Raw genomic sequence first — 25,219 nt, 5'->3', positions numbered from 1 at the left:
CTACTTTTTTCTGTTTTTTTCTCAGTATTTAGTTTTTTCTCTTGAAAATTTGTTGATGTTTCTTGAGTTTTGCAGTTTCTAATATCTGACCATTATTAAGAGTTCCACTTCCTTCTTGAGCAGCTTGAACCACGTCTTTTTCAGCTCACTAGATGATAGCGCTTCTCCATCATACTTGATTGAAGCTCCCGGAAGCTCTGCACAGCATCGACTGCAGATCACTCTCATTCCTATGAGGTTTCTTCTTTTTGACCTAGCCTGATTTTTAGTCTGCAGACGTCAATATGAGTAGAATGTCTTTAGATTGTATGAAAGCAGAATACCTGGTGAGATTCCGTGTTCATATTACTAGTTACTATTTCCTGTTACTGCGAGTAACGAAAGGCCTAGAATGAATCGACTACGTCAACAGAAGCAAAAGCTTCGAAAGAACCAATGTCAACATTTTTCCTCCCAGGGTCGGTCAATTTTCATACCTATTCAAATCTGCTTTGAGGTTAACCTACAATTATAAAATTGGAAAGAGACATACAATTTTAAGCAACTTTACTGTACTTCTCAGAATTAATAGTTAAAAAGTGGGAAAAAATCTCATTTCATTTCTGAAAATGTCTGTATCTGTTATCAAATAGCCTCTTCAAAACGCCGACATGCCGTAGACGTAAACAGTACTTATTGAAGCAGCCTCCTTTGTTGTCATAGAAATGGCGGTGGCTTGCGCTTTTGCTTGCGCTTCTGATGACGTTAGTCTCTTTATTATATGCCAAAAGTCCCTCTCACTAGATGTTACTAATACTCTCTGAGCTTGTTCTGGCAGAAAATCCTCTGGTGGTTTGCTATCTTATGGAATGGTTTTATTGTGGCGTTAGTGAGAACTGTATCAAGCATTTAAAGTTTAGGAGATTTTTCCTGTGTTCCTAGCAAGGCCACATGGGCATATAATGCATCAAAAAGTGGTAACGCTTTTTTTCTTTTTTAGGGGGCAAACTGTGGAAGGCTTCCACAATTTTTATATTGGGAGCAACCATAGCGATTTTCTCGCTACCCAGAAAATAAATTCAGGGCTTTTCAAAAAAACTGCAGTTCTAGGTTCGCGTGATCTAGAATACAATTGGCCTCTGAACGATACGTAGTGACATTTGCATGGCTTGTCGCTGAGTCAGATCTCAACAAGTGGCGAAAATGAGCAGGAATATCTTTATATTTGATTTCATTGGAGCAGTGAGCTCAACGTATTCCTTGCACTGTACTGGTCTTGTACAACATTGCAACATCTCTCTTTCTAAATCTGCAACTTACATTTGCATGCAACGCGTTTAGACGCTTGGATGTTCGAAAAAACTGCTCATTATTGACTCTTAGCCACTGAAACTACGAAAAGGTAAAGTCTGATTGCAAACGGTGGGAGCTGTATGGTAGGCATTATGGATAAACGAGTGAGTTGTCAATGTACTCCTTTTTTATCATTTGAATGATTTTTAATGTTAACAATTACCTAAAAAACTTTTGCTTTTTTTACAGAAAGAGTTACAAGATAACCCTCTAGATGTACAGCTGGTCAACGTTCTTCATAAGAAGTTTCAACAATTCTCTTCCATGTAAGTTTAATTATGTACTTGAAAATTTTGATTGCTAATCAGGGTACACTTTTTACATGTAGTGTCTAATTTTTCCCACTTTTTTGTTTCAAAATCATCAAAAATGGTTTAATGTTGAAACAATGTAGTGCTGAAGCTGTCTCTAAGTTTAATATATACCTACAAAAGGAGAATAAAAACTGTGTTAAAAGATGCGTTGTTAAAGTCCACAACTGCCCAACGAAAATTACCCGCTGAGCGTTGAGCTCAACAAAAGCGTTGGTAAATTCTGGTGGATTTACCCGTTTTCCAAGATGGCTGCTCAGCAAACTGCCCAACGGCTCAGCGAGGTTTTTGGCTGCTGTGGACCGCTGCCGAATTTGCTGGATTGTTGTTATGTTATTGTTTACATCCATAACCGCCATTTTTTCGCACTTCTTCGCCACATGTTCGTCACCAGACTGACTTGCAATTGCTTATAATCGTTTATTGCGTCAATTTCGTAATAATGTGGGTGTTAATAAGATTTTTAAATGTTAAAAATATTAAATTTCAATAAAACTTAACCTCCAAATCCGCAGAATCCGACGGGAATTCAACAACGACACCTCAATTTTCTCCCGTCTGTTGAGCTGACGTCAATCCTGCTGAGATTCGGCCATCTTTGTTGGGCAGCAAAAGTAATTTAACAACGCACCTAAAAGGGGAGGGGGTTAAGGTGATTCGATGGACGCCATATTTTGTGTCAGAACGGCATGCGATATATCGCATCAATTTGTTCCATATTTTCAGCTACTCGTCATTTTTCTCCTATTTTGAGATCGCAATTTTGTTGTCAGGAGTCTAAAGCACTCACTTACCAATTTTAACAAAGAAATTCAACTTAATAAAGGCGTGGTTTTTTCAGAGAGAAAACATCGCATTCGATACTGATATCGAAACTGCACTCGAATGCGATATTTTCTCTCTGAAAAAACCACGCCTTTATTACGTTGAATTTCTTTGTTAAAATTGGTAAGTGAGTGCTTTAGACTCCTGACAACAAAATTGCGATCTCAAAATAGGAGAAAAATGACGAGTAGCTGAAAATATGGAACCAATTGATGCGATATATCGCATGCCGTTCTGACACTAAATATGGCGTCCATCGAATCACCTTAAACAGTAGTAGTACTGTATGGACTGCCCGTGATCAGTGTTACCACTAAATAGGAAGTTTAGTTCGTGAAATAACTTAAGTAACTTACTTGTTGAAAGTTTCCGATGAATAAAATAGAGTTAGAAGAACTTAGATGTTCCTCTGCACTTGGCCTGGATTACTTAAATTTCATTCAGTTAATAAAGGTTCCTCTTTTTTCCGCATAGTTGAGATTGATTCAAAGAATAGATTTATTCATTTTACTATTAGATAGCACCATGAACAATTGCTGTTGGACACACTTGTCATGTAATAACTAGCATGCATTGGATTGTGATGTATTTTCCTCTGCAAATTATTCTTTATATTACTGTCTTGCCTTGTCATGCTATTTGGATAGTTGGAAAGTTGAAAACAAATTGGAACTTACCAGGTTTTAAATAACACCTTACCTAATAAATGCACACACTCACCCTCAACCACACCCAAGTATATGTAAAAGTATAAATCCATGCATTTTCGTAATGATAAATGCTCATTACAAGGTCTTTGGTCCAGGCATGACATTGCTGGAGAACATACTGGTGTATTTTCAGTAGGAAAAAGTGTACAGATAATGTATTACACATTGTTTCACAAAGTGCTGTCTCACCACTTTTTAGAGATCTCAAATAATTTTATCTCATTACTTTAAGACTGAATTGTAGTTCTAATCAGACAATTCCTCATCTCTTTTTTTCAGAGATCACGACAAACATGCAGTTGTGGATCAAGTTTTACGAGATCACTTGCTCAACTTTCTGACAATCAAAACTTTGCAGAAAGGAGAAATGATCTCAGCATTTGAAGTTCACTTGAACATCTGTATTGAAGCTTGCAAGAGAGACATGTGCTCTCCAACAATGCCTATTTTGCTTCTTGGTGACATTTTTGACACATCAACTTTAGATGTTTGTGAAAAGTTGTTTTCCTTCGTTGAGCGGAATGTCAATGTTTGGAAAGAAGAGATGTTTTTTACTGCCTGTAAAAACAATTTACTGCGCATGTGTAATGGTAAGTCATTTAAAGTCCAAAATCTTTCACAGTGAAAAAACTATCACTAAACTTGTAAAATCTAAATTTATTTATGTACCTACTTAACCTTTTTTCAAGCAATGCAATCTTACCCTCTGCTTTTCTTTATCTATCTTCTTCTAACACATGTCGTCAAGAGGATTCATTTTAAGAAACTAATGGATTGTAACTAGTAGTAAACTTGTGCGTGCCTCCTACACTTTTCAGATCTAAATTGAATACCTACCTTGTTTTTGTTTTAGATCTCCTAAGAAGGCTGTCAAGATCTCAAAATACTGTTTTTTGTGGTCGCATTCTGTTGTTTTTAGCTAAGTTTTTCTCATTCTCTGAAAGATCAGGTAAGTTAAGTATTGACTCAAATTACTTGTCCACAGTTTTATTCTATCATTTTCTCCATGTTGGAGGCTGAAGGGACAAGGATTTTCAGGAATATTCCTGGACCAGCTCTTAGTATTTCATTGAGCAAATTTGTGCATTGAAATTGTTTTCTTGTGTCTCTTTCTGGGCAAACCTGATCATCAGCTACCGAGAAAAATAGTGCAAGGATGCACTAAATTTGAAAAAGTGTCTTGTTAACTATGCAGATTATGAGCTGAGGAATGGGTTTCAGACTTTTTTGATGTGTCCATTGTGATTTGATCTATTGATTGTCTATTTTTTTGGCTGTATCTTTGGTGTGCAACAGACTCATTTGATGAAAACGTTTTGGCATTTACTTAACTCCTTTCTAAGACTTGTTTCCTATGATTTTTATTTGTTCTGTATGAAATTCATTGTGTGTTATCTTTGGCTGCTGGCAGCACTTTGTTGTGCTCATAAGAAAAAAGTTTATTTTCTAGATCTAATTAAAAATAAACTTACTCAAGCCAAGAGCATGGAAAGGGGAACCCAATTCACTCAGACGCTCTGTTACGTTCCTTGCAGTGCATGGAAGATAATTTTACCTTTCTCTGAGTAATGTATTGCACTAACAATACATTCACAATTTAAAGAGTATTTACAAAATTTTATTGGGGAGAACCCTAGGACACCTTTTTATGTTAATTAGGGGGGCTCTACCTGAGAGGAAGGACCCTAAAATTGCATCAGCAACCTAAGAAATTTTTAGGCAAACTGATGTCGATTTTAAAAATGTGTGTTATGTATGCTCTAGGTTTAAACATCATCAGTGAATTTAACTTGGAAAATGTCACAGAGTATAGCACTACCAGTTTTGAGAAAATGGATGTACAGGAAGATGCGGAAGCTGAAGTCAACAATAAGTGAGTAACTTTTGATTGTCTTTAGTTTTCAGACTAATTCATTGAGTGGTGACTCACTTGGCTATCCAGAATCTGTAGATGTTCCAAGAAAATCGTTGTACCTATGTTGTTTTTTTATTATAAAATCCTAGAATTTTGACATTCTAAAGGTTTTCAAATGAACAGCTCTCATTCTAAGTAGTATCAGTATCTAATGAATGTTATCAGAATACCACATTTTCCAAGGAGCATTGAAATAGTCAATTTACAGAATATGTAATTTTTTTCTTTTTTTTATTGGCTGATGTTCTTCCAAATTAAGACTGAGGGGAGGGGGTGGGAGTTAGGAGTGCTCAGCAGAGGCAGACACATCGGTATACTCAGCTACAAGGAGCTGGTCATTCTTCCCCTCAGTCTAGTACTGAATCTCATTAGAGTTCATTTTGAAACTCTAATTCCAATTATTGGTTTTGTTTGGTTTTGATTCCCCTGCTAAATGAAGTAAATCCAGCAGCATTGCATCACCCAGTTACAGTATTCAGGCCATAATTTGGGTGTATTTTGTCTTTTCTATCAGTAAGTTTACGTCATCACAAATATATTTTCTTAATATCTATGTTAATTTTTTTTCATTTTAGACTCAAAGTTGATTTCAACCTGTACACAAAATTCTGGGCTCTGCAAGATTATTTCCGTAACCCCACACTTTGTTATAACAAAGTTCAGTGGAAAACGTTTACCAGTGTAAGTGATTAACACTGTTCAATTAATTTTTTATCTTCATTATTTAGTTTTTTTTTAAATACTGGAGACGCTTACTTCCGTTTAGAGGCTTTTTTCAGTCCAGACTTTTTATGGTTGATTTCTTTTCTTCATCAGAGAGCATTAGCTGACCCTCTCAAATTACTCAGAAAGTCTGTTGCTAACACAGAGGTCGAGGTTAGACTCCGTGTTGTGCTAGGTACTTAAGGACACTTGAAAATCTATCATCAGAGGCAGCAAAAGACCATGCCATTTCAATAGTTAGTCTTTTTTATTTGATGCCAAAGGGTGACGGAGAGACATGCAAATCCAGTAATAACCAAGTCTGCATTGCATGACTGTTTATTAACCCAATTTTGGGGGGCACTGTTTATTTTTGCAGCAGGTATGAGCTGAGATCAGCGAGTGTTTCATAAGCTTGTAGCTCGAGGCATCTGGAAGTAAACTCTTCATCTTTTCAATGTAATCAGTTTTATCAGTGATAATGATAATAGTTTTATTATACATATATTTATACTAAATCTGTCTATATTATGTACATTTATATTTCTTATATTCACATAATATGCTTTGTTTCCTATACACCTTCTCTCTTTCTTTTCTCGGTAGTATTGTAGCTGCGTGCTGACTGCTTTTAAAAATTTTAAGCTGGACGACATCAATGTTAGCAAAGACTCTTTGTCCATGTCCATCGAGAGTCAACTTCAAGGCCAACATTATTTTGCCAAATTCTTGACTAATCAGAAGCTCTTAGAACTGGAATTGAGTGATGTGAATTTCCGGAGATACATTCTTGTTCAGTGCCTGATATTGTTTCAGTACTTGACTTCGCCCGTCAAATTTAAAATGTAAGTTCTAAACAAATTTCGGAACTTAATAAATTTCCAAAAATATTATACCAAGGTTAGTCATAAGAGGGGAATAGACCAGACCGACACCAGACGACCTTTGCCCTTTATTTTATAATATCAACTTCTTCTTTTGAAGAAGTCTCAAGTAACTCCTAATGATGAATTATGCCGAATTTTTACCTATTGAAATACTGGTCATTGGTTGGTAATTGGTAACTATTTTCCAAGCCAAGCGATTACTTTTAAAATGATGCGAGCGCTGTAAACGCGTTTTTGAGAAAAAAGAGGAGAACTGTATCGTGTATTTATTGTTTTATTCCTGTATTTTATGTTTTTTATACCAGCTGGCTATCTATCTGGTTTGGCTTATTATTTAATTCCGGTCGTACAATATTGTTTTCCTAAATTCAAAAACTATTTCACGGCCACAAGATGCATAAATGCTGTTGGCAGAGGTCAAATAATCCACTATAAACCCATTTTTAAAATTTTGTAATGGGGAGAAAACACATTATATAGAAAAAAATAGTGTCTAAACCAATCAGTACTGTTTGAAGCATCAAATTCATGTACTGTAGAAAAAGTTATCTCTATAAATGATAATCATAAACGGACATAGGTGCTTTAAAGAAGGGAGAAAAATAAAAAGGAAAGAAAAAAAGCACAAATTTTGAACTTTTTCAAGGAGAAATGTATTTTAAAATTTCATATCCCTCTATTCAAGCAGGCATTTGGTCTCGAGTAAGGTAGTGCTTGACCCTCCCTCTTTTCCCTGCAAGGTATCCGTGAAGCATCTCTTGACCCCTCCCCCCCCCTTCCACCATAGGTGTCTTATGTAAGTTATGAACAGCCCCTCATAATGTTGTCATTGTAATTTTTGTATTCTCAGGGATAATGCAGAGTTAAAACCAGATCAGCTTGACTGGATTAAAACGATAACAGAGCAAGTCTACTCCTTACTGCATGAAACACCTCCTGATGGTGTTTTGTTTGTGGAAACTATCAAACATATTTTTCAGGTAATTTGTTTGTCTTGTAATTACTTCATGAAAAAACAAAGAACCACGCACAGAGTACCGAAAAAATTGTTAACTTCTCGACTAACCTTTTTTATTTTTTACATGTTGTTCCTTATGGTTTTCCAAGATCAATGAACTATGAAAATTAAACTTTCTGTTTGCCAATGTTGAGATAAGCATGGCTGGAAGGTGGCTTTTTTGTTCTCCTTACATGCTTTCTCTAATGGAGATGTGAGACTGCTGCTTTGCGTGTATTGAAACGGCACTGCTTCTGTCATCATTTGGAGGAATTTCTTTTTTTTATCTAATCTTTTCAGCCTGCCAAGAAACATAAGCTCTCCCTGATCACCAAGGAGAAATCATATAAAACATTATTGAAATTCACCCACCATGGAATTTCTTGGTATTCCGTGCGTTGTCCTTTTAATTATTTACACATTACCTCTACCTATTTCTCTATACTTATGGGGTAAAGCAAAGCTTATTTTTAAAAGTTGTCTCTGAAAATCAGAACTAACACATCAAAGCTCAATGAATTGAAAAGGAATTTCTAAAACAGCAGACTGATTTTAACTTCTATTCCACACTCAAGAATCGCAAGATTTATTTTGCAACAGAATTGCAAATGGAAGTGGAACCTGAATAACTTCACCACATTTACCAGAAATGGAACCTGTACCTTAACCCAAACCTTCGGACCACTGAAATCTGAATTCTTCTTATTTTCAGCGTGAGGAGCACTGGAATAATTGGAAAAATGAAGGCTGTGCCGAGTTCAAAAAGCCTGAGCCTCCAGCAGTGATGGATGAAAAATCTGACTTTGAACTAACCAAGAACCGCACCAAAAAGACTGATTCAAGGCTATTAGGTGACATAATTAAAGGAGCTGCGGAAAAGAAGCAGTTCTATTTGGGGAAGTAAGTGATCATGTTATTCTGTGTAATCAGTAGAAGTAGCAAACTGGAACATTTTTCCAAAAATTTCTGTTTGTAATTTTTAAATCAAGATTTGTTCCTTTCTGAAAATGACATTGAATCGGAAGCCTTTTTTTTCTTTTTTTTTTTTTAAGTTTTACAAAGTATGTTCTGTACTTAGTTGACACTTTTTAAATTCGAGTTTTCTTAAAAAGTTCTCCAATTCAGTTTTTTCAAGAAAATTTGATTTGCTCTTTATTGTTTTTTCATTTTACATATTTTTACCTTATGGACCAGACAAATCTGGATTTTTGCGCACAGAATCTAGGAAATTTTTTATTTCAAACTTCAAATGGTTCTTGAGTTGCTGACTTAAAATATGACCTTTGCTACTCATTATTCTTGATTGTAAAACCTCGGCCCAGAGAAAACAGTCAAAACCTAATTTCTAATTTAAAAAAAGAAAGTAAAAAAATGTGTTAACTTTCTCCCTCCAATTTTTTAACGATATTAGATTTTAGAGTATTTGTTTGCTGTGTCCAGCATGAACAGAAAAGGTAAAAATAGCTGTAAAATGAGAGAGGGGGGATTCTTTTTACACTGCTTTGAAAACAAATAAATGATAATAAAAGAGATGAGAGGTATGAGCACTCTTTAGTGGATCTGTCTTACTCTACCAAATGGGACAGTAAAACCTCTCTTTGAAGAAAAATGACATGTGGAAGTAATTTTCAGGGAAGCCAAGATATAAATGACAGAAGGCTGTTAATAGTTAGGAGAGGCAAATTAAAGTGGCCCGAACAACCGATCATTTTGCTTAACATGTTACTTAACACAATTTTATGAGTGGATCTTTACGTGATTTACAGGATCTTCACAGTGGATGAGTATTTCTGGATCTTTTTCTTGGACGCATACAAAATTGTTTATTTTAAGTGGAGTTGCTGATAGCGTAAAATGCAAGCAATAGCTGCATTCTTCTATTGCATGAATAGAAGTAAAAAGAGACAGGAGAAATAAGTCGGACTTATCCTTCTAAGCAAAACTGTCGCTAGTTTCCCCGGGAATGATAAAAGCTTTAACCCTGTGTACCAGTAGCAGATTGTCTAGTCATGACAATAATTTCAATAGGACCACCAGTTCAGCTTGATTTTCTTTACCTTTTCTCCTTTTTACTCATTGTCTCAAAATTGTTTTGTTTTTTTTTCCATGCCTATAGCTCAGAATTAGACAAACTGTGGAATCATGCAGCTGATAATTTGGAGTCATGTAAGGCCAAGCAACGAGATTTCCTTCCATCAATTGAATCCTATTTTGAGGAGGCTGCAAAAGAAGCTGACCCTTCGCTAATGATCGAAGATCAATACAAGTATGAGTTAATTTTTTTCTTTTTTCATGAAGTTAAGTAATTTAATTAAAGATGTAGATCGAAAAGGAGACCATGCCAATTTGTCCATTTGTACGAGGGTCATCCAAAAAGTAAGTTCACCCCTTTCATATCTCCGAAACTAAAAGGGATAAATCAAATCGGTAAAAAATGACTTCTTACTTATATCCTCAGCTCTCCATAGGTACCAAGATTTTTAATTTGGACCACTCGTTGCCGAGATATTCGATTTTTACGTGAACAACTCCCGGCCAGTTCCGTCCACTAAACGACGCGCTGATATGAGATGCACCGCGCGCTGTCGCGTCGCTTTTGTCTTCTGGAACTCTGAAGGAGTACTTCTCGTCCATTATTTGGAGAAAGGGCGTACAATCAATGCACCACGGTATTGTGAATATTGAATTCGTTGCGATTGGCAATAAGAAACAAGCGACCGGGTCTCTTGTCTCGTGGTCCCCTATTCCTTCACGATAATGCCAGACCTCACACGGCGGAAGAGACCCAAAATTTGTTGGACAATTTGCGTGGGAGGTGTCACCTCATCCTCCATACTCTCAGCCTTTGCCCCGAGTGACTATCATATTTTTCCGCAACTCAAGAAGCACCTAGGTGGCCAGCGCTTTCGAGAACGATCAGTGATGGAAGCAGTCAATGGCTGGTTCAAGAGTCAACCAAAAGTGTTCTTTGAGAACGGCATTAAGAAGCTTCAGAAACGCTATGAAAAATGCATCTATAGGAACGGAAATTACGTCGAAAAATAAGGTAGATTGTTTAAGCCAATCTTAGAATATTTGAGTTGGTTATTCTACGTAGATGTGTAGGGAACACAGTCAATTCAGGTAGCGTGATGGGAATCGCAGCGCATCGTTTGGTGGACGGAACTGGCCGGGAGTTGTTCACGTAAAAATCGAATATCTCGGCAACCAGTGTCAAATTTAAAAATCTTGGTACCTATGGAGAGCTGAGGATATAAGTAAGAAGTCCTTTTTTACCGATTTGATTTATCCCTTTTAGTTTCGGAGATATGAAAGGGGTGAACTTACTTTTTGGATGACCCTCGTATGTGGTGTTTCATTTCTTTATTTCACTTTTTTTGTGATTATTTTTTTATTGGGGGGGGGGGGGGTGTATAACCTTCCCCCCTCCCCTCTTCCAGTAGGTCACATAGATGTGCTCTCTTTAGAACAAATGCTACTTGTTTTCATGTTGTCATCTGTTCTTGTGAATGATGCTACTTCATGGAAGCAGTTGATATTGATGGTTTCTCTATAGTTGGTATCCAGGGAGGTTCTCCAACACCCCCCCCCCTGAAAATGAAGACTTTTAGTTCTATCACTCTAGGGTCAAAAAACTATATAATAATACCATCCTTTTTCCTGTTGTTTGAGAGAAATCGTAGCATAACAGTCATTTGCTGGTTGAGTTGAGATATTTTGACAACTCAAGCTCCTTTCCCCCCATTATGAGATTTTTGCGGGTCATAGGCCCAACTTCTAAAACGAAATTTTAAGAGCTTTCAGATTTTGTCAGAAGTTGTTCTGAGATAAGCTGTTTTCAAGAAAAATTGACAAATTCTCAAAAAAATTTAAATTCTTAGCAATTTGGGGGGCCATCTCCCTCCCCTCCACCATGGTTGAATTTACGTAAACAAAAGAAATATTTCTTTACTTGTCAAGAGCTGTAAAACAATCATCATCTTCAAAATTCCCACAGAAGGGTTTCCCCTCTGCTAGCCCACAGTCTAAAAGAAAAGATATTTGTGACTTATTGTTATTCACCTAATGTCAATTAATACTCCACTAATTCATTAACAATGGAGCAGAAAGGCTTTTCATGAACAAGATCAGGCTTAACATGTCCATATCGCACAACAATGTGATGAAAATGTGCTGTTCATGAGGCAAGTCATCAGAACTGCTTTGCTCTGTGTGACCAAAGAACACACGCACACTATGACTTTGTTGGTAGTGAACTAAGTAGTCTAAGAATGTTGCATGAAAAATACAAAAGAAAACAGATTTAGTATTATTTCTGTCATTTCAATTGAAATAAATGGTCATTGCTGGAGCTCTTCTGCTAGAAATATCCTAGGAATTAAGTGAATCAAGGAAAAATTGAATGTCGCATTAATCAGCAATCTTTTTTTATCTTATTGTGCTCATGAATTATATTTTACATTACAGGAAAGTCAATGATGGTAATTTTGGCTGGAGAGCTTTACGACTTTTGGCAAGGCGGAGTCCATACTTTTTTGTTCAAAGCAATAATCCGATTAACACGTTACCTGAATACCTGGATATCATGATCAAAAAGATATTCAAAGAAAGACACACGGTAAAATTTAACGAATAAGATCCTTTTCTTCTCTTAGCAAATATGTAGTATGCACTAAAAATAATATTCTCCAAGCTTTTCTCTCTTAGCACACAAAAAATGACCCGTTATAAGGCCGATTTCTGTGGCGGGTAGGTATCACAGAGCGCCCTAGTGCGTCGTAAAAGCGACTTTTACACACATATAAAGCCGAACCATTAAAAAAAAAACCAATAATGTTTCAGCTGGTAGTCCTGCCACTATCAATGGATGAAACGAACAGAAAATTTAAAAATTTTATCAAGATTTACTTATCCTGTTCCATTGTAATTTTCCCACTGTATCTTATTTATCTTTTTTTATTCCCATTTACCTGGGTAAATCCCAATCCATACCATTAAATCCTGATTTACCCTGCTGTATCATAATTTCTGGGTGCTATCCCAATTCCGATGAGAAACTGAAGGTCACTTTGAGACCTTCCTAAGTAAAAAAAAGATGTGTGCAATTATCAAAAAGCATCAATCAAGCCATCCTAGAAAAAAACTCTGAAATGACTTATCTTCATTTTGACAAAAATTATTGAATGAGGAAAGAAAAAATGACCTACCTCAGATTTTATAATCGTGAAAGATAGTGTGATTATTATTATACCCTTGATTTTTTTCATAAATTATCAGTCCCTGAAGGGCGAAAGGTCCTGCCTTGAAAAGTATTTTCCCTTTTGCTAGAGGGAGTTTTGCCCTAATTGCATGTCAATCTACATAACAGTTTCCATTACTACATTAACAGGTTTTTTTATAATCCCCCACTCTGTACTGTGAGTCTTGTAAAATTTTGGCATTTGATTTGATCTTATTTTTTATTGTTATCATGTAAGGGAAACCATCCAAAACAAATTTGTGATCCATCTAACTGATCCATTTTCTCTGGTCGTGAACTAATCTGAGAAAATTCAATGCATGGGGGAGATTGAAATTTACGTATTGAATATTTCATCATATTTTTTCAGTTTCAAGTAAACCTTAGGATTTTTTATTTTAGTTATTTTCTAAGTTTAGAGTCCTATCTTAAGTCTAAAAGAGCTGTGCTAATTGTCTTCAATGCATTCCATTGTTTCTTTCAGAAAGTACATGTAGTTGATGGCGTAAAGACGGAACCTGAGCAGGAGAACACAAACACTGTCGAAATGACAGAAACAGGGAACATGGATGAGGATTTAATAAAAAGCGATGATAAGGCATCCAAAAGTAAGTTATTATCGTACTCAAGACCTAAAAGAAACCTGGGAAGTAAAAAATAGTCCATAACTTTTTAAACACCTCCTTTTTATCAAAAACTCCAAAAGCTTTTCTTCTGGTGAAATGAATTTATCATCAGGCTCTATAAGCTGAGACTTGCTGCTGCATCATTCAAAGAGAAGGCTCACTGTGGGAGACAGGTATTCTGCACTGATGGTGAGACCCCTTTTTACAATATGCAGAGGGATCAGATGTCTACCTGAGTCGGCTTTGCCAGTCATCGCTCATGTACATCGCTCGATGATGCCAGCTTCTTGAGCTTTTTTTACCTGCCCTAATAGCGTCTCCTCTTGTAGAAAAGAGAAAAGTGTATGCCACATTTGAATGGTTTAGGGGCGGATCATGTTTTCTTTAAGAGCTTCTCTCATCTCTTCAGAAATTTTAGCAGCTATCAAACCTCTACGAACACAATATTGAATGGGCCACTGCTGCTTCGTTCTCAATTTCGCAGCAAGAGACTTTGTGCAGGTTGCAGAGGTCTTGTGATTGCAAACTATCCAAGCACCACGAATCTGTAGCAGATGATCGAAGATAAAAGAGGTGTTAAAATCTTTGTTGTTGCCACATCGGAGTCAAAGATTCTGGTACATATGAGACCAGTGATGCCAAGTTCATGCAGTGTAGCTGTCAAACAAAGAGTGCAGGAACGTAGAGGATTGTAAATCCTGTAGGAGTAAAACGATACCTTGTAAAGTTGCTTAAGATTTGTCGATTCCAAGCCAAATCAGCTTATCTTAGTCTCATTTCAAAGCTAATGAGTCGTGCTAAAATCTCCCCTACAAACTTAACCTCATTATTCTTTCTAGTTTTTGAGAACAAGGTTGATGGACAGTTGTTTTGGGTCAGCCTTTGTATCTTTTCATTATGTATGTATTTTGTTTTTCCTGTAAATAGTACCATTTATTTTAATTATTGAAAATTAATTTTTTCTAACTTTTTTTTACCAAAGGTGACCAAAAGAAACCTGTTCTTGTTACCAAAGAACACCTGGACTCAGTTGCCAGCCTTGTAGCAAACAACTGGCGTGGGTTAGGCAGGAGATTAGGTCTACAACCAGATGAGGTAAGTTTTTATGCGATCTGGAAGTAACATTGAATGAGCATCAGGAATATTAGACTATGAAATCTTGAAAAAGAGTCCAATCTTCCTCAAGGTCGATGCGTCTGAGACTTGATACATTCAATCATTAGATGATGCTCCATTTTAATTTAAAGAGACACAGGCGGGGGTCAAAGTTCATAATCTGTGAAATTTTTCCTGCGAGGACAATTTTTTTTTTTTTCTAGCAAAATCTAGTTTGCTTAGGCATTTTCAGCGTGAGAGACCTAACAAAAACTGTGTCACATCATTAGGTAGGGATTCATTGAGTTTAACTAATCTCCACTGAATTTGTAGTGTTGTCGTTTTTACCCTGATATTCGCATGCGCACTATGCAATTTGACCATAATTTTAAGCAATACATCATTCCTCTTGATATGCAAGAAAGACTTCTTAAGAAGCTGCGTGCTTTGAAATAAGTGTCTTAATGAATGTAAAAACTATGAAATATTTTGAAAGTTTTCAAGGAAGATACTTTTTTTAGAAGTGTTCACAGTTTGAGTTGAATACATCAAAATAATAGCTTTTAGCAATGGCTGAAAGGCATGGTTTAAGGTTCAGGAACCTTTTGGATTCATAATTCTTTTTTTGTGTGACTCAAGACCTTTCATTCTTCGGATTAAGCTGAGAATTTTGAATGAAAGTCAAAAAAGGGAGTAATTAATTATTTTCTGTGGCTTAAATTTGTTGCACATTCTCTATACTTTGTTTCAGATTGAATTCATATCAAGTCAACGGCCAACAGATGAAGAAAGAGCAAGGCACCTTCTGCAATTGTGGATAGAAATGGATGATGAGCCTTTAGTTGATGACCTAGTTTATGTTCTTGAAGGTTTAGAAATGACTGCAGCGTGTCAACTGTTGAAATCGTTAAATTGAAATCCTTTTTGGAGGGAAGATTGGGCAGCTTTTAAAAACTGAGTTTACACAAATTTCCAGGTTAACTAATTTTTTATAGAAAGTTTCCGAAGAGAAAACAATGAGTAATAAGGTCAGTTATTTTCTTTTTTTCTCTTTTTTTTCTGACAGATCAGGTTTTTTTCTTCTTTATTCAAGTATAATTCCATCACATATTGAATAATTTTTACCCTGACTCAGCCACAACCTTTTTTTGAGTGCAGAGTATAAAATCCTAGGGAAGATTTCTCTTTAATGTTCCTTATATGTGATCGTCCACAGGAAAAGCGATCTTAGACCACAAAAGTCTACAATTCAGTTATTGGTACCGAAGCATTAAGGAGTATTCTGTGAACATTTCCACACAAAAAAACACCCAAAACTGTCAAACCAAACTAGAGTTAGGGCGGTTAGAAGTTTGCAAATCAAGAACTTACTTAGAGAAACATTTATTTAAAGTTCTAATCTGCCACGTTCAGTTTACTTACAAGATTATTATCCAACTTTACACCTTTTATCGGAACGAAAATGAACTGAGTCGCTCTCAACTTATTCATTAGGACACTCAATAGGTATTTGCATCAGAATCTTGAGACTCCGATTTCTCCACCAACTCAAGAATAATTATTATCCTAATGAAAATTTGACCACTAAAAACTAATGTCCCTTTATCCATAAACAGTCATAAATGGTTATAAAATAAAGAGAAAATCTAATCTGCTCAAAGCAAACTTGGAATTCAATTCCTCGTGGGTTTGCGTTATTTCTTTGAAGGAAGCGTTCTTTTTGAGGATAGAGGAAAATTGCCAGCAGTTAAACAATAGATTCAAGAGTTAAACATTTAAATGAAGTGCAGAATTGTTACAGTCATCAAAATATGTCAGGGTGAACTATATCACTAACATAGAAAGTATATTTTTATTAATGCAAAGATCTCAACGTATTTATATGCCAAACTTTAGTAATGTATTTGATAGAATCTATGAATAAAACATTAATTTTTGTACAATTCAAGTTACGCCTATTATTTTAGTTAATCACCTCAGCTAACACAAAACATATGAAGAAAGCCTGCAGTTGTTTAGTCAGCCCAGACAGAATCTGCAAGTTTTTCACTTCATTTTTTCTTTCAAGATCATTTTCATTGATTTTCTTGTTTGTCCATTTTGGCTATGAGCCTCCACCTCTATGGAGGGATCTCATTTTAACTCACAACAATTTGTTTCAGTTAAGTTCTGGTGCTCAAGAGGCATTCATTCACTCATTTTTCCTCTTTTTTATTAGTGCGGGTGTTCTTGTTGTTCATTAACTCTCTATTTTTAAGATCTCATTTTTCATGTTTTACAAAAATATATTCTTTGAAGATGTTTGTAAAAATTCAGTGTCATCCTGGTCTTGAGCAACATTGATATTTCTCAATAGATACATAAGCAAAGGTTCCAAGTTTCTCCTAAAAGGAGAGTAACTTTGAAAAAAAGTTTTTTTTTTTAAAAAAAAAAGAGGGGTTGGAGGCCCTCAATGAATTTTTAAAATTAAAGATATTCATAAGAAAGCAAAATCTCATATTTTTCGGAAATCCATTTATAATTTTGTCAAAATTTCTATAAATGACAGCAAAAAAAAAGGAGAAAAAGTTTAAAAAACATTCAAAACTTCTCTGTGTACGGAATAATGCAAACTTTCATTCTGAAAGATCACTTATAAATGGAACAGCCTAAGAGTAGTCAAAACTATTTTAGACTTAGAGATCGATAAGTAGGCACATAATGCCTACAGTACGTGTCTAGATGGGAACATTAAAATTTTTATGTAGCAATTACACTCCTTACATATATCTGTGTCATAAGTGCATAAAAACAAATCATACCCCTTGAAAATTAATAACAGGGTACGGGTTGATTTTAAAAAAAGGGCACTACTAACATTAAGCAAGCATATCAAGTAAAACAAAACATGAAAAAAAGAAGGGAATCGTTTGTGAAATAAAAACTAGAATTTGAAAGGTTACAAGGTACACACAACAACTATTTAAAGAATATCATGCAATAACAACATGATAACGTTAGGAAGGATAGATCAGTGGACGAATTTGAAAAAAAAACACCGTAGAGAGAATTGTTTTGGTTTTCAGTTCATGACACCATTTAATTTCCATCTGAAACAGAAACGATTTTCATTATTTTTCAGCTTGTTTTAAAAAGCATACAATTTTAGATCAAGTTCAACGATTTGGATGACAAGTGAATTCTGAGAAATCAGTTTTTCACAAAATAAAAATTTTGATACATGAAGAGACAGGTACTACCTAACATACGACGTCCTTCAATTTTGAAAATTCAGAATTTTAAGTTGGTTAACTTCAAAAAGTTTCTATGCAGTGAATGAAACACATTAGTGTCAAGAAAGATGTTACTAACAAAGCGTGCTTCTTTTCATCATTTAACATCGATTTCCTGTTTCTTGACATCAATATGAAGAGATTAAGACATCCCCCACACTCTCATCACTTACAGTTCCCAGGACCCAAAAAATTAGCATATGCCTATAGACTAAAATACGCATAGCCTATTTCTTTAGAGAAACAGCAAAAGTCAATTTTTAGACAGATTCCAAAACACCGGCATTTATACACATTTCTGGCTTTGGACCTTTAAAATTAACTGAATTCAAAAGGAACTCAGGTGGTGAAGACAGTGCATGTAGCCTACCTCATTAGTGTTGCATATTGTTCTGCAGGACTGATCGTGTGACGATAGGATAAGACACAAGGGGTTGACTGGCCCCAGATAAAGCCATGGTAGTTTGTTGTTGAGCAACTGTTACAACTGGTGCCATTGAAACTGCTGCTAGAGATACCGGTGTCACAGCCGCTAAACTCACAGGGACTGTTGCAACACTTGCAGCCACGGTTCTGATTACTTGTTGTGATATCTGCGTTGGTTGCATCTGGTTCTGACCTGTAAGTTTAATCATGAAGATTGAAAGTAATGAAAAAGTGGGTGGTGGCGGTGATGGTTAAAAGCATTATGATGGTTCAAAAACTGACTCTCACAAGATTGAGACATGAACAATTGGCCTGCAGGTAGAGCAGGATAATATCTGCTGTTGCCTCTGAATACCTCGCAGGACAAAGCAAGGAAAATACCAAAAACACTGAGACTCATTAAGAGTTCATGGTGTAATTCTGATTTCTTCGCAGAATAGTGAGGACCCTGCATTGTTCTATAGTTCTGCAGAGTACTAACGGTATTCAGGCCACATTTTCCTGTTTTTCTTTTGTTTCTGTTTTATTATAATTGTGAAAATATTATAAATAATTTTTGACTCGCAATACAAAGAGCCATGCACAAAAAGGACCAAAAACGGCCATTTTTGGCCCTCGAAATTGGGGTCGAAGTGAGGTTTTTTTTCATCCTTAGGGTGACCCTTTACACATACTAAAATTTCAGATTGAGTAAACGCACCGTTTACGAGTTATGGGGGGGCAAAGTCCCCGATTTTCACCCATTTTTGCAGGTGTTTTAATGTCAAACTCCGGCTGTTACGAGGTACCAGATCTAGATATTGAAGCGCGGTTTGCGGTGATTTGTTCAGCTACTCCTGTAGTTTTTTCCTTATCTTTCACAAAGCCCCCAAATTGTTTTTTGGGGGGCGGGGAGGGGGGCTTTATTCATACTATCATGACCGTTAGCGCATCTTACTGACTTTACTTTGTTCTCTTCTCTCCACACCCGCGGTCACGATGGTATTTTTCTGTTGGGGATTTTTCTTCTTCTTTACATTTTACCAATTTTAATGTCCTCCCCCTCTTTTCCCCTTTTTACCCCCTCCCCCGCAATCCAAACACTTCCTCTCAAGTGTTCTTCCTGTAAGGCAGATATGACGGGGTCATATGTGGGGGATTATTTTTCTTTCTTTACGATTGATGAACTTTGACCCAACTTACTTCTCCCTTACAGGGGCAAGAGCCCCCCTTACCCCCGTATTATCCCCCCCCCCCTCCCGCTCCACTTTACTTGAAGTATTTTCTCCCTCCGCAGCAGCAATGACGATGTTTCCTGTGAAGAATTGTTTCTTATTCATATTTTTCACGTTTCTCTTTCCACGTCTATGTTTGATTTATTCTTTCCTAGGTACATTCTCTTCCACTTTATCTTCGCGTGACTATATATAACCCACAAAAAAGTAGTAAAAAGTAGAAGAAAAGTGAAAAGTAAAGAGAACGAGGCAAAAGAGGGACGAACAAGAGGGGAAGGGGAAGAGGAAGAAGAGGGGAATATTGAGAAGAGTAGGAGGGTGGCTCCCATGTATTCAGTATTTCAGTACCTAAACATAAGTAAAACATTATTTGCCAGAAACATCGTCATTTCTGCTGCGGAGGGAGAAAAATACTTCAAGTAAAGTGGAGCGGGCAGGGGGGGGGGATAATACAGGGGTAAGGGGGGCTCTTGCCCCTGTAAGGGAGAAGTAAGTTGGGTCAAAGTTCATCAATCGTAAAGAAAGAAAAATAATCCCCCACATATGACCCCGTCATATCTGCCTTACAGGAAGAACACTTGAGAGGAAGTGTTTGGATTGCGGGGGAGGGGGTAAAAAGGGGAAAAGAGGGGGAGGACATTAAAATTGGTAAAATGTAAAGAAGAAGAAAAATCCCAACAGAAAATACCATCGTGACCGCGGTGTGGAGAGAAGAGAACAAAGTAAAGTCAGTAAGATGCGCTAACGGTCATGATAGTATGAATAAAGCCCCCTCCCCGCCCCCCAAAAAACAATTTGGGGCTTTGTGAAAGATATGGAAAAACACTACAGGAGTAGCTGAACAAATCACCGCAAACCGCGCTTCAATATCTAGATCTGGTACCTCGTAACAGCCGGAGTTTGACATTAAAACACCTGCAAAAATGGGTGAAAATCGGGGACTTTGCCCCCCCATAACTCGTAAACGGTGCGTATACTCAATCTGAAATTTTAGTATGTGTAAAGGGTCACCTAAGGATGAAAAAAAACCTCACTTCGACCCCAATTTCGAGGGCCCAAAAATGGGCCACTTTGTGCATGGCTCTTTCTGTCTAGCAATACTTAAAATAACGTTATATTTTTCATGCTGCTTATTAAGCTTTTGTTTTCAGCTTTAGTAACACTTCATTCAAGTGAAATTTGGATCTAAATTCGGTTAGTATTTTGTGAAGGAAAAATTATAGCTGTAACAGTCCAAGACTTCAGTGCATTTTACATGTAAAAAAGTTCAAAGCTGTACTTATAAAAGTTACACTTTTAAATTCTTCTTCTTTTTACACTGAAAATACAGGATTGTACCTTCAACTACAATAATTTTGCTCTAAAACTTGGAAGTTTTCTCGATGTCTTAATCATCATTTAATTCAATGTTATTAAAAGCTAGTCTTCCGAATTTTCAAAGCCCTCCCATTTTTTTCATGCCGCTATGTGGTCAAGATTGGGAGGTTTTCACAACCCCGAGTGCTTATACAGGGTGTCTAGTTATTTTTCATTTTGGGATATCCTGATGAAATCCTGATTTTTGACTGCTGAATCCTGATTTCATAATTTTTCCAAATCCTGATTTTTTGCGATGGCCTCACTCGAGGCGAATGTAACTTCACAAAAATATCTCGACAAAAAAATCCAATCGGACAGCTGAATTTTCTCCAATCCTGATTGTTCGACCGATTTTTCCTCAAATCCTGATTAACCTCAAACCCTGATAGAATCAGGAAAATCGGAAAAATCCTGATGCTATGACACCCTGTTATATGCATATGTTCCCCTTTTTTCAGTACTGTATTTAATTGTCATTCAAACATGCTGATTTTTGACTGATTTCTTGTTTCGTTTTTTTCAAACTGAGTTGATGGGTACCTAAGAGAGTTGGTGGAAAAACTGTTTTCAACCTTTACCTGATGGAAGTTGAGAGTTTGTGATTGTAACAGCAGGTACTGTCATTGCAGCTAGAGTCTGGTTTTTTTCCCGTAACCTATACTGGGCATTTTGTTCAAGAAGGAATTCATTTGTCGCCTGCAAGTCATCTATCTTCCTCTTTAAATCTGCAACTTGTTTCCTCAGCGAGTTATTTTCACCCTCCAGCCAGTGTGAATCACGATCAGAGAAATTATTTCTCCGTGGATAAAAGTCATCCATGTCATCATATCTTCTGCGCTTAAAATTCATCCTATCATCAACACCATTTCTGTCATTATAATCTCTATCTCGATAATCTCGACTGTCTGCTCCAGGTCTCCGTGGAAACATACCACCGCTAGAATTCACTGAGTTATTTGAGCGAGGATTGGGACGATCCGGGAAGTGAGGCCTGTCATCATTAAAATAGTCTCGCTGCAGCACATGACGGAACTTGCACCTTGGGCGATGACAATCTCCTTTCAGAAAATCTTTGCAGACAGGTTCATCATCACATTTCAGAGGAATTTCTACATATGGAGGTAGGTCACCAGTTTTGTTGTACATTTCTTCATCTTGCCGGGAGCAGTGAATGAAAATACAATCTTTGCGGGAACACTTCCCATTTTGAAAATCATGACAGAAAACATACGTTTTCTTTTTGTCTTTCCTCACTGGATGGGAGTACTTACAAGAATTTCCTCTAAAACAGACATTACGCAGATAGTCTCTGCATATGTTTTTATCTCCACCATCACCACATTCATCACCATTTTCACTCATTTTTAACTGAATAGTTTCTTCAATTTTTTCAAAAACAGTTGAAAAAACTGGATTGTTACTCTATCGATTTCTGCACCTATAATCACAGACAAAAAAGTGTGTTAGAATAAGTCTTTGCGGAAATGAGAGCATATACTTAGGTGCTATTTGATAATAGTGCGCTGAATACACGACAGGTGGTTGCAAATGTATCTCATCCTGGAAAAACATTTACTTACTTCCTTCATAATGAATTAACTTGCCCCATTAAATCAGTGCATCACTTTGTTCCCAAAGTGTTTAACACAAATTAAAAACAAATTTAATTTGGAAGACTTGAGCACAAGTCTTCACATAATGTTATTCTAGGAATACTAAAGATCTCCTCTTGCATTTTGATGAATTTTTTGGATTTTAATGAATTTTTGTGGTCTGAAAATATTGATTTTCCACATGAACAGTTCCTTCCAAGTGATTAAAATGAAGCAGGTGTAAGATCATTAGAAAAATGGGTCAAACATGTCTTAAAAAACATCAATTTTGGAAAATTTTTAGGGAAACGCTTTCCGCACTCTGCAGGTTGTTTCGGTAAATTTCAATGACAGTGTGATTTTGAATTTCCAAAAAATTTACTAAAATTTAGCTGGAGAGATCCACGGATGAAATTTTACTATAATTTATAATTATAAATCAAAAAGGCATGAATGTCACAAAATTAGTGGGCATATAATTCTACATCTAGGTAGATTTATTTTAAATTTGAGATAACATGCGTTATCTCTCATGGTTGAGTATCACCTCACCTATACATTTGTCAGGGTCCAGGGGGCATTCTCTTGAAAATTTTTCAGAGATGATATTTTTTTTAGACAAGTTTGACCTGTTTTTCAGATCTTAACTGCTTAGCTGTTACTTTGTAGAAAAGGGGGGAAATGGGTAAAGCGGTAGACCCCCTTTCCACTCAGAATTCACCGTCTCTAAAATGTTTCGCCCGAAGTAACTGCCTTGCTTGCCTCCCCATAAATCTGGTCATGCTCTATGTTGCAGGGGGAGAGACGGTATGATGACCCGATGACAAGTGACAAAAGGCTGCTTGACCAATGGTGGCCACCTGGGAGGCAAGATGCAACTCCAAAGAAACAGGTGAGCGTAAACGCATGGCAAAAATGAGTAAGGAGTAACGGTAGTATGACAGCCCAGTGTTGCACTGCAGAATGCAGAGCAACTTAATGCTGACATTCAGCTGACTTCTGGAGTAAAAATAGCAGTAGAACAATGAAATTATAAGACGTGGATACACTGTCCTCACTCACAGGCTGGCTGATATGAACTCGAGCTCCGTTCGCTAAGATCAACTTTGTTTCTCAAGATTATTGCTTTGCTTTTTTATTTGCATTCATATTTCGTGTTGCAACAATGTATCTACAATTTTTTGAAAACAAGGCTTAAACCTTGGGAAACGACTAGATAAGAGTCTGTAAACGAGCAATGCAACTTGGTATGGAATCGCTGATTAATGCCGAGAGAAATCACTGTAAATTTGTAGGTTATCTTTGGATTCACTCAATACTGTAGCAAAAGCAAGGAAGGTACAGTACTGAGGAGTGAAAAACGGAGTCCCCATCAACGTCTCCGAGTCAAAAGCGTTGGCTCAGTAACGATTGCAGGCAGGACTGTTCAGCTCTTTATGTACTTAAGAGGTAATCAGCATTAAGTAATATCTGTGACATGTTACGAATGCTTATATCCTAAACAGCTTTTCATCTTGCTGAAGAGCTCCTCCACTATACTAACAACAAAATACTTCTGGTGAGATATAACACTATGAGTAAATCAGACTTAGGTAGTTACATAGTTACAACGGGTGTAACAGGCTAACCGCTAGGTTACTCCTGTGCAGAGCCCGTCTTCCAAATATTCCTTCACTGTTGATGAATTGTGCATATGGATAGAAAATTAAATGATCATTGGCCCAAAGATAATTCCTATGTTGAAAACCGCCTCATAGAAGTGAGAAAAATTTAGGAGTTGACAAAATAATCATACCATGGTGACGGTGAGTTCATAACATGAAAGCGAGTCCAGCCCAGTGGAGATCTTCCAAATCCCTTTTTCATAAATTTTAACGAGTCAAGAGCTGAGGAAGGGATCTATCTCACAAAAGCTAAGGAACAGAACAACCTTATACATGAACAAATTGCAAAAAATGCGAGAGAGAATTCACTCCACTCAGTTCTAGATAATAAGTATTGTTGATAAAAATACTTCCGAAACAGCAAAAAAACGCCACTAGTTAGGCTAGAAACTGAGAGAGGGAGAGAATGGCCATTCGTATGCCGCTTTTTCATTGGTCGTGGAAAATAGGCTAATAAGGCACTGATAAGATAGGCTGATTACCTGCTGATTACAGTCGTAAGCAAACAAACAAGATGGCCACTTTCCAAAAAAAAATTGTGAAACAATAATGAGATTTACGACAAATAACAACTTTAGAGTTAATTTTAGGTCATAATAATATGATAATTTAATTTGAATGAAGCCATAAATTGAGCTGTCCAGAAGGAAAAAGAGGGTCGGTGACGGTGCATCAGTGCGTTTTATTGCGAAAGGGTTGGCAAGCTTCAGGTGACTTTGTTTTGTAAACACAATGGTGACTCATACTTATCACATAAAAAAGTTGCAGCATCTTAATATGACTTGATGACGTATACAGTGTAAGCTGTAGCTGTCATCAAGTCATCAAAACATGAGGTGCGTTGTTAAAGTAACTGCGAAAATTTGATTGAGTCAACAAATAATTCTGGTATTTTTAAGATTGCTCAAATACATCAGCTGCTGTATGAGTTTGATTGTTGTAATGTTATTGCTTACATCATAAATTGCATACATTCCACAACTGACTTGCAATTGCGTAATCATTGTCTTCGTAATAATGATAATGAGTTTTGATAAAGTTAATTTCTTCGCA

General features: G+C 36.5%; 2 protein-coding genes across 2 annotated transcripts; one reads left to right on the top strand and one right to left on the bottom strand.

Moving 5' to 3' along the window:
* The first annotated feature begins 14 nt into the window (after nucleotides 1-14).
* On the top strand, nucleotides 15-16,587 carry Hpr1 (THO complex 1-like protein Hpr1). The gene is made up of 14 exons (XM_019062612.2): nucleotides 15-326; nucleotides 1,522-1,598; nucleotides 3,458-3,768; nucleotides 4,032-4,127; nucleotides 4,943-5,051; nucleotides 5,669-5,774; nucleotides 6,402-6,640; nucleotides 7,533-7,662; nucleotides 8,392-8,579; nucleotides 9,796-9,945; nucleotides 12,147-12,297; nucleotides 13,403-13,526; nucleotides 14,527-14,639; nucleotides 15,391-16,587. The coding sequence occupies exons 1-14, from the start codon at nucleotides 285-287 to the stop codon at nucleotides 15,553-15,555; spliced, it is 2,001 nt and encodes a 666-aa protein (XP_018918157.2). The 5' UTR covers nucleotides 15-284; the 3' UTR covers nucleotides 15,556-16,587.
* On the bottom strand, nucleotides 16,517-24,544 carry LOC109044763 (zinc finger CCCH domain-containing protein 10). The gene is made up of 4 exons (XM_019062613.2): nucleotides 24,298-24,544; nucleotides 21,489-22,348; nucleotides 18,282-18,530; nucleotides 16,517-17,728 (listed from the first exon to the last, which is right to left on the bottom strand). Exons 2-3 carry the CDS (start codon nucleotides 22,270-22,272, stop codon nucleotides 18,286-18,288), a joined length of 1,029 nt encoding a protein of 342 aa, XP_018918158.2. The 5' UTR covers nucleotides 22,273-22,348; nucleotides 24,298-24,544; the 3' UTR covers nucleotides 16,517-17,728; nucleotides 18,282-18,285.
* Nucleotides 24,545-25,219: the final 675 nt, after the last annotated feature.

This window comes from Bemisia tabaci, chromosome 1, assembly GCF_918797505.1.
Source record: "Bemisia tabaci chromosome 1, PGI_BMITA_v3".
Classification (NCBI taxonomy): Eukaryota; Metazoa; Arthropoda; class Insecta; order Hemiptera; family Aleyrodidae; genus Bemisia; species Bemisia tabaci.
Note: the sequence above shows the minus strand (reverse complement) of the source record. Positions and strands in the feature narration are given on the sequence as shown.